Consider the following 10,485-nt stretch of genomic DNA (forward strand, 5'->3'; position numbering starts at 1 on the left):
TTGACATGACAAAGTTTGGGAACCACTGCTGTAGTCAGTTAGTTTCTTTTTTTAACCAATTCTGGGCGGGAACCCCTTTTGTTTTTTTTAGAATTATGTTATACTTTAGCTATTGAAAAATAGCAGATCTACAAGCTCATAGCGTGGCACTCGGTGCCGCGCTATGAGCTTGTAGATCTGCTATTTTTGAAAAATCGTGAAAATGTTCAGAGTGAACGTTTTTAACTCAAATATTTGCTTCTGGGGGGTCCCTGGAACAACATGTTTTCAGATGGGGGGTCCGTGGCTAAAAACAGATAAATCTGGGGGTCCTTGACATGAAAAAGGTTGAGTATAACACTGACATAATAGAAACACAGGTTTTTCAGAAAACCTTTTTTTAAGAATATTATCATTCCGGCTCACCCACGCTGCTGATCGTCTGCGACGCCAGGTCCTTGAGCAAGGCATCGAGGACCGGGTTGTGTCGGGAGTACATCTCGTAGCGGTTGATCCCGATGTGGAAACGCAGCCAGTTGGGATACGAGTCCGCCTGGAGGGCCTCGCCCCCCGTGGGGGGGTACTCCTCCTCCCCCTCGTTAACATCGCTGGGCCTGGGGGGAGAGGAGAGGAGAGGAGAGGAGAGGAGAGGAGAGGAGAGGAGAGGAGAGGAGAGGAGAGGAGAGGAGAGGAGAGGAGAGGAGAGGAGAGGAGAGGAGAGGAGAGGAGAGGAGAGGAGAGGAGAGGAGAGGAGAGGAGAGGAGAGGAGAGGAGAGGAGAGGAGAGGAATTTGTTTATACAATCATACATTCATCAGGACAGATCTACAAAATGCATGTTTTGGGCACTCACAATAATATTTAAATATATTATACTTTAGCTAATGCACCGAGTGACGCGCTACGAGCTTGTAGATCTGGGGGGGTCCCTGGAACAACATATTTTCAGATGGGGGTCGGCAGCCAATTACATATACTTTATGGGGTCATTGACATGAAATATTGAGCTATTGAAAAAATATCTACAATTTGTAGATCTGCTATTTTTCAATAGCTAAAGCATAACATAATGCTTAAAACACCAAAAGCACTAAATGGGTTAAACAGATAACATCGAAGTGCTCAACTTAAACCTCTCTTAAAGTATCTCTCTTGTTGCAAAAACATAAGAGTAACTTAAATGAACTGGACAGCCAACTAGTGATGAACGAGTCTTGCTCAAATTTAGAAATGAGATCACATAGATTCATAGACCATATAGGGTGTCTGAAACTATATCTCAATCTTGTTTGAGCTCACAGCGCAACGTGCTGTGAGCTTGTAGCTCTGCTATTTTCAGCATGCAACCAATTGTAAAATGATTTCTAGTCCCTTCCTAGCATTTTAATCAAATTTTTATCTGTTGACAAAATCAACAGTATATTTAGTCATAGTTTTAGTAATCATGGCTTTTTTTTATCAGAGTAATCTATTAAGAGAGTGGTGACACGCTTTGATCTGGGCGATAGTTCCAAACATTGCTCCTATGGCTGGAACTATTCCATTGAGATAGGATGAGCACTTCCGCATTGCATTGTTACAATGTGAGTCAACGGGAGTGTCATTAATCTCTTACTAGATTACTCTGGTTTTTATGTTGTTTTCGTCAGTGAAAAAAGGTAGTCGACGAACATTTTTCGTCATAGTGTTAGTCAACGAAAACAAAACTGGGAGCGTCCCAGCAATGGCTTTATATAAAACTAATGACCGAAGATAGCCAATATAAGCCTATACAAGCTCACAACATGTGGCAGCACAGCAATGCTTCCACAGCCAGGCTGCTATGGAATCTAAATGACTGAAATCAGTCGTGGCGACTGAGAACTTTAGCCTCAACTAATTATAGGCTAGTACGCATGGATTAAAGTAACGTTGATGTCCCGTTGTTGCCACAGTGTCCGTTTAATTAGGGAAATAATTAATTGTGACTGAGGTATGCATGTGACCACGCCGGGCCGCCAGGTTCACTGCTGGCTTCTCCCCCAGCTTCTGGCTATTTTTAACACGCACGCACGCACGTTTGTATTACTGCACTTGCGAGGACATTAGGGCAGTGGTTTTTATGAATGGCATTTTTACAACTTGGTTTAAGCCATCTTCTTTTGTTAGTTTTTTTTACCCTAATTATCCTAATGACTGTGAGATTGTAGATCTGCTATTTTTTGGTGCAAGGTGGACTCACAGACAAGGATTTAAGTCAGGATGGAACAACTCAGCTCTAGATATTATATCTGACCCTATAAACACAAACCTTGGATCCTGATATGAGCCAGACTGACTCCACAGATCTGGTGTAAACATTTATCAGGAAAATCGTCCTCGCAATATATTTATATATTAGTGCTGCACGATGAATGAATAAAAAAAAAGATTGATTAATCAAACAAAAAAAGACCACAATCTAGATTAAGACACAGGTCTGACAGATCTAATTTCTAAATTTGAGCCAGAATGGTATAGCAGTAGTTATAGCTGTCCGATTCGTTTTAGTTACTCATATCATGTTTTTCCTCTGTTGGTGTTTCTAGCATTATGTTAGTTATTGTTATTAGTTTAGCTATTGAAAAATAGCAGATCTACAAGCTCATAGCGTGGCACTCGGTGCCTGCTATAATTTTTTTAATCGAGAAAATGTGTCGCAAATCTTTGAATATATATTTTTTAAACTGAAATCTTTGCTTCGGGGGGGGGGGGGGGGGGGGGGTCAATTACATATATTTTGAACGTAGTGATGTTCAGCAACTATACAGACTATGAAGACAATGAATGTTTTCATGGAAAATAAATGACAAAAAGGAAAATCCAGATTCTCATTTGAGCAAGAATGGTGCAGCACTACTTTACATCATCACAATCTACTGGAGCTGTCACATCCTCTGGCCCTCACAGGGAACACAATTACACGTACGTACGTACGTACCTACGTACGCACGCACGCACGCACGCACGCACGCACGCACGCACGCACGCACGCACGCAGCTCTGTCCCCTGAGCTATCGCTAACTTCGCTCCCATTCATGCATCCAGTGCTCAGTCTCCTTTAGTGGACTGAATGTGTGTTCATCCATCTTTAAAGGCGCAGTGAAACGGAAATGGTTATCAATTTATTTTGAAGTTTCAACATGAAACACCGGTATGAAGTTTCGGAACCAATCAGAGCGTCGCATCTCTTCAGGCGATGGGACGGTAGCTAGGGACGGTAGCTATGCTATACGCAACACGCATGGTGTGTTTGTTTACAAATAAGATTGTCGGCCAGCAGTATCAGTTTACTGTTATGTGGCTTATTTCTACCCTATAATGTTTTCAGATACATATTTTAGCGTGAAGATTAAGTTGAAACCGAGTAATACACTGTCTGGATGTTATCTTGAATGGGAATAAAAACTGAGGATTTCTGCAATCAGTAGCAGCTGTGTTGGACAGATGCGCAGATATGGGGAATTAAACGGGTGAGCTTCATTTTTATTGGCTTTTATCGATGTGTATCTCTACACGTCATCACGCAGCACATTTTCGTTTTAATAAATAAATAAAACAATCATTTTTATGGACCTTTGATATAAAAACACACAGAAATGAGAATTTTCACATTCTTTTGGCATCCATTGTTAGGTATGCCCATATGATGACCACGGATATGGTCTAAAAGTGTGAAAAACGTATTTTTCATTTCACTGCGCCTTTAACACATACACAGCCCTCCCCCTATCCACAAGGACGAGCAGTGCACAAAAGCATTATGGGAATTGTAGTCCAGGAAGACAGTATCCATGACATCATGGACACTTTGAAATATCTTAAAAACACATATTACCCACATGAAAACACCAGGAAAGTGTCCCAAACATCATCACGATCTGGTTGCAAAAGTGGTGAAGTGTCCCTTTAAGTGGTTACAGTAAATATGTTGCACTTATAAGCATTTTTTGAGTGGTAAATGTTTGAGAACCACTGACATAATAGAAACATGGGTTTTTCCAGAAAACTGTCAGGATTTAGATTAAGACATTTGTAGAATCGTCCTCAGGTCTAAATGGGTTAAAATAAACTGTTTCTAAATCCTATTTACCATTCCTGGTTCCCTCCGGCTGCTGCGGCTGCTGCGGCGCCGGCGCCGGCGCCGCCGGTGGCCTTGGAGTAGAAGGTCATGTCGGTGTTGACGTCGAACAGTGTGTCCTGGTCCGTGAGTGCAGCGGGGAGCTCCGCGCGGTACAGCGGGTGCTGGAAGAGCCAGGACAGCCGCGAGGAGGAGGACGCAGCACCACCGGATACCCCCGCCGGCGCGGCCGCGGAGGGGGTCCAGCTGCCCCCCCTAGTGGCGGCGACACTCATGTCTCTGATGAGAGGCTTTGTGCGATCCTCCCCTCCTCCACCTAGAGCTGGGAAAGAGGACTCATCATCACCTTTATTTATACTCGGGAGTATAGAGCGCCGCAGTCCCGCCCCATTCCTGACGACGCCTGGCCCAGGAAATGAATCACAATGCACTTTTCCCATAGACATTTCAAAAAGTATTTATTTAAAGACCTTTTAAGCGTCGTACGAAGCCAACTCGAGCCGTGACAAATCATGACAACACACACAATATTTGTGGACAAAACAAATAATTACATAGAAGAAAAAAAACAAAAAAAGTCGTTTTTTTCCTACTTTCTAATTCTTTGTTTGGCCCGAAAAATGGTGTTTTTGTTGTCATGATTTGTCACGACAAGAGTTGGCTTTGTCTGCATAAATACTTCCTGAAATGTCTATGAGGAAGATGAACAGAGAATCATTTCCTGGGCCATGGTAGGGGGCCATGACTGCGACGCTCTATACAATTGACCTATAGCTAAGCCCCTCCCCAAACTGCTATTGTCCAATCACAGCTAAGCATAACATTGGAGTGTAGAGTAGGAGAGTAGCGACACGCTTTGATCTCGCCGTGAAGCGTACGGGCTATAGTTCCGAACATTGCTCCTATGGCTGGAACTATCCCATTGAGATAGAATGAGAACTTCCGCATTCCATTGTTACTATGGGAGCCAACGCTAGTGTCGCCACTCTCTGACTAGATTACTCTGGGTTAGACAAACCTCTCTACCAATAGTTTTCCCATTTTATAAAACATTGTTTAAAAAAGAGAAATGTCACGCACATATTTTCCCAGTGCATATGGCAGGCATTTTGTTGATGGATTTGGAAGACATTTTGAAGGTCTAGTTCCAAAAATGAACCAGTATTTAATGTGTAAAATCCATGATATTTACATTGGAATGAATGAGCCTGGCTGGAAAGTGTGCAAGTGGGAGTGTCTAAGTGGGAGAGGGTCTACATGCTGGTTTGATTGATTGATTGAAATATGTATTAACAGTTTGCAGAATTACAGTACATTTCAAGCACAAACTCAATACAAAGACTGTTAAAGGTATATTCAGTGATTTCACTCAAAAAACCTTAGGTTTCGTTTTTGGCTGTGGGACCCAGCCTTTCGTCCAATCAGGATAGAGAGTCAAAAACGAAACCTAAGGTTTTTTGACCCCAGGGGTTAACTGGGGACAGGGAGGAACTCCTTATATGGCCAGCACACTCTATAGTAGGGAGGATTATCACAACAAAACAAAAAAATAAGTGATATTTGAATTAAGTGAAATCACTGAATATACCTTTAACTGTGAGTGGACGACCCAATTAAGCATTACACTTGTTTACAACAGGGTCCACATTGTTCAATTCATCAAAACATTTAGAGACATACAAATAGACACTTCTATGTAGCTAAAGAACAGAACAGGAATTCACCATAGGTCTGGCTAAACCTATTGTAATGATTTATTTTCTCCAGCAGAGTGCACCGAGGTGTCTCGTGTGTGTGCGCGTGACCCGCGTGTGTGTATGTGTGTGTAGAAGACAGAGAGAGAGCAGAGCACTGCTTTACTCCGTGCTGACAGAAAACAGCCACAACACGTTAAAAGTACTTTGTTTGTTGTACTTACTAGAAAGAAGGAGGAGCAGCTATGTATATCCATGATAAGTTCTGAGATAGAAAATTGCACTAAATACTGTTATTCATGACGGTAGCAGCTGCAGCCTCTGCTAGCTAACTGCAAGCTAATTTAGCTATCCAAATGCTAACCAAAACAAACTGTTTACCAGGGTTGCCACATTTCTTGAAGTGAGAGAAACAAGCAACCAGGTCTATAGAAATGTTAATAGGCCAGATCAAAGTCAGAACATTTGTCTAAAATAAGCAACTATATAGGGCCGACTGTCAAACTGTGTTGGCCAATGTTGTTTTAGAGCAGTGGAAGGACTACCAATATTTTAAAGCAACTTTACAGACAAGTCCATATAATGATTATAATGATCAGACTTGGCAATATATTATATATAGTTATACTCCAAGAGCATACAAATGGAACCAAATAGACCCTGATTTTCAGAGTTAAATTAACACTGATGATAGTGTACTCCCAGAGAATGGTATCAGATGGGGGTCTGTGGCCTAATGCATACTATAGGCTAGTGTGTAAACTGTGTTGTATATGCTATAGGCCCCTCTTATTTAGCTGCTACAGTATTTATTTACTCTTTGAGTCAAAAGTAAAAAAAAAAATATAAGCCTTGAAAAGTCATTGGTTTAAGAAAGCAGGGCTGTCTGTACTACTGTCACTTTGTGCAAAATCTGTGCAAAATCTTTGCAGTGCACAATCCTCACAGAAAAGGCGTGCATGTTTTTATTCCAGTTTAAAAAAATCACTATATCGGTTGCATATCGGTTATCGGTGATTGTTACCCTCTATCGTATCGGTTATCGGATCGGTCACAAATTCCATATCGGTCGGTCTCTACTTACGAGCTTGTAGATCTGCTATTTTTTTTTTAAATCGTGAAAATGTGGCGCAAATCTTTGAATACCGGTATATATTCTTTCACAGCCAACGTTTTTAACTCAAATCTTTGCTTCTGGGGGGGTCCCTGCATGGAACAACATTTTTTCAGCCAATTACATATAATTGTTGGGCTCCTTGACATGAAATAGAACCACTGATATAGAAACATGGGTTTTTCAGAAAACTGTTATGAGTTATCGGCCTCAGGTCTAAATGTAACCGAGGCACAACACAATTCAAATCAAAGTGCATCTTACCAATAAGACACCCTGAGGGCGAGAAGCGAACTCAACATATGGAATTAATTCTGTACTGGCCATATATGGAGCATGTCTTGAGTGTATACAAGGTTTGATGAGGTCAGATCAATTAACATATGGAATGAATTTTGTACTGGCCATAATATGGAGCGTGTCTTGAGTGTATACATGCAGGGTTTGATGAGGTCAGATCAACATGTTATGTCAGAACAGCCAGCCAATAATCGCTCAATAATCAATTCACGATTATTGAGCAATTATTTTTTATATATATATATATATTTTTTGTATCCCATTGTTTCACCCATGAGTGTCAATAATTTTGAAAATTGAAATTTGTATTCAGTTTGTAGAATGGGACAATGTGTTCAAACTGACAATACAAGATCTTCTAAAACCAGGGAAAAGCCCTGTAAGACTTATTTATATTCAGAGTATTGTCTTGCACTTGATATATTTATTATTGTATGAGCCTGTGTTGTCTTTTAACTATAGGAGAAACGTAATTTCGTTTTTTTTCTGCTGCTGCCATTGGAAAGAATGACAAACAAAGCAATCTTGAATCTTGAAGACTTGTTTTCATCAGGGTCCTCCATTTTCAATTCATCATTAACCTTAGTTTGTAACAATCATTGTAGCCTATAAATCGTACCTCTGTACCAATTGCAAACTGTTAAATAAAGTAGCCTATTCAATCAATCAATCAATCAATCAATCAATCAATAAATAAATAAATAAATAAATAAATAAATAAATAAATAAATAAATAAATAAATAAATAAATAAATAAATAAATAAATAAATAAATAAATTAATTAATAAATTAATAAATTAATTAATTAATTAATTAATTAATTAAATAAATAGCTAGCCTATATCGTTGCCCAGCCACCCAGCCAGCCAGCCAGCCGGAGCCCCCCTAACAACCTACCTCCTCCTCCGCTCCGCATCAGCTGCTTGACCCTCTTCAGCGCCTCTCCTCCGGTTCCCCCCAGGCCGGGAACGGAGCTCTTCTCCAGGGAGTGTTGCTGTGACCGCGAGGCGGCGGCGGTGAGGTTGGAGCCGCTGGGCTCCCCGTGGCTGAAGTCCTGCAGGATGCGGAGCGCCGTGTGCTGCTTCTTCTTGCCGTGTTCCGCTGCCCCTCCGGCGGCGGCGGCTCGCTGCTGCAGCTTCCCCCAGCCCGGGGCGTCCTCGGCCGGGTGAAGCGCGCACTGACAGCCGCCTCCTCCTCCTCCACCGGCCACGGCCCCGGCGGTGGTGCTGTCCCCCGCCGCTCGCCGCTCCAGCCTGGGTATCAGGTCCACCATGATGTGCATGGTGCACGCCACCAGGAACACCGTGAGAAGCACCACGCGGAATTTACGGAACAAAATCATTGCTTTAAATGTAAGGATCAAATTGTATGTAATTATTGGGCCAATTACTCCATATCTATACACGCAAAACAACTAGAACAAAAGCGGTCTTTAAAATGTGCTTTACAAGCGCAAATAAACACCATTTGACCTCAAACACGTGGGGAAAACAGGGGGATTTAAAAAATAAAAATATTTTCTGTCATCGTTCATTCATTCCACACGGTAATCCTCCTCCGTCATGTCAGCAGGAACTCCGTGCCTTCTGCTCCGTTCTTCTCACAACAATAATATACTAGGCTGAATTCTTCATGTCCAGCCAGGTGGACAGACCGGTCAACACACACAGCGGTCACTCTTCACTCTGGACAGCATGAAGGAACATCACGGTCACTCACTGGGCTTCAGTTATATCGATGGATTTCATGTGCCTTATTTGTTGAACTGAAAGGAGGAGAAAATAATATACAGTATACGGCTCATTTTCTAAACGCAACGAGGATTCTTCTCCTCGCATGGAAGGGCATTATATTCTGATATAAATCCTGACCATGTGAACACGGAAAATGCCCCTATTTTAAAATAACTGCCATTGAAAAAATATAATGACATAATAAATAAACAAGTCGGATGAGAAAATATTAAGTCCATTCGGGGTTCACACGAGTAGCCTACAGTCCTCCTAATATTGTGCTAAAGAAAATTATGACAAAACCGCACAATTATAGTCCCAAATATAAACAGGTTGATCCGCCTGGGAAAGCACAGACCCCTCCTTGGATGGAAGGATGGATGAATAGGACGTCCTTATCCTTGATTTGACCAATAATCCATGTCCCGTTGTGTCCCGTCGCTGTGGTCCGGACAGCAGGGCTCCTGACGCGGACCCGAGCAGCGGCAGCGTCTCCGGTGAAAGCACCGCTCGCTGCTTCCTTCCGAGCAGGTGCAAAGCAGAGAAATCTCCTCCCCGCCTGTTGTTACACACTAGTCCTGTCCGTGAAACGGACTCGCCTTCCTTTCTTTATCCCCAAAACGCACGCACGCACGCACGCACACACACACACACACACACACACACACACACACACACACACACACACACACACACACACACACACACACACACACACACAGTCACACGCACTGTGACACACACACACACACACCTCTCCTCTCCTCTTTCTGTGTGAGCAATGAATGGTTTGTGCTCCTCTCTTCTCCTCTCCTCCTCCCGTGCGTCGGTGCGTGTGTGCGTGTGTGTGTGTGTGTGTGTGTGTGTGTGTGTGTGTGTGTGTGTGTGTGTGTGTGTGTGCGTGCGTGCGTGCGCGCGCGCGGTGGGGTGTGTGTTAAATATCACAACGACCAAGCCTTATATTTGGCTGCATGCCTGCGTGCGTGCGTGCGCGTGTAAGCAACAGTAGAACGTAACGTCACGCACTGACTGGGATCATAGTCACACTACACGTTTTTTGAAGGCTGGCAGGCTGGCTGCAACTCCCCGCTGCGGACAACAGAGGGCGTTGTTTGTCGCGATTCCAAATGCAGTGCCACCAACCATGATCCACTGGTATGTTCAATGATGGTGTGGAAAGGAATAAACCAGTGGTTCTCAACCTCTGGCCTGGGGTCACACTGGTGGGCCGTGAGGATGAATACCAAACGACTCGCCCCTTTACCAACTCGCCCCCGCAAAATGTTTTAATGTAGTTATCAGTTCCTTTAGTATTTCCCTCCCTCTCTGAAATTATCTTGTATACAGATTGATTTGATTGTATAGTATTCGATCTCTATAATATGTCTATATAGAAATAATAACATGGCACAGAGATGGTGACTGCTTAATTAAGTTAATTTAGGAATTAGGACCCTCTATAGCAGTTAATTTCGTTTTATTAAACACATTATTTCCATGTAGCCCATGTTTTGTAATGGAATCATCATGCTATTATGCCCGTGGATATACAGAGTTAACTTACA

The 10,485-nt window shown here is 42.5% G+C and overlaps 1 protein-coding gene across 1 annotated transcript in view; it reads right to left on the bottom strand.

Moving 5' to 3' along the window:
• LOC310869706 (extracellular serine/threonine protein kinase FAM20C-like) overlaps positions 1–9,476 on the bottom strand; it is an 83,353-nt gene extending 73,877 nt beyond the window's left edge. Inside the window, exons 1-3 of the mRNA XM_083780564.1 lie at positions 8,085–9,476; positions 4,091–4,400; positions 406–593 (exon numbers count right to left, since the gene is read on the bottom strand). Coding sequence (XP_083636690.1) covers positions 406–593; positions 4,091–4,400; positions 8,085–8,529 — 943 coding nt within the window. The 5' untranslated portion in view covers positions 8,530–9,476. The remainder of the gene's footprint in view (positions 1–405; positions 594–4,090; positions 4,401–8,084) is intronic.
• Positions 9,477–10,485: the final 1,009 nt, after the last annotated feature.

Source organism: Protomyctophum parallelum, assembly GCF_964188405.1.
Source record: "Protomyctophum parallelum genome assembly, chromosome: 13".
Lineage (NCBI taxonomy): Eukaryota > Metazoa > Chordata > Actinopteri > Myctophiformes > Myctophidae > Protomyctophum > Protomyctophum parallelum.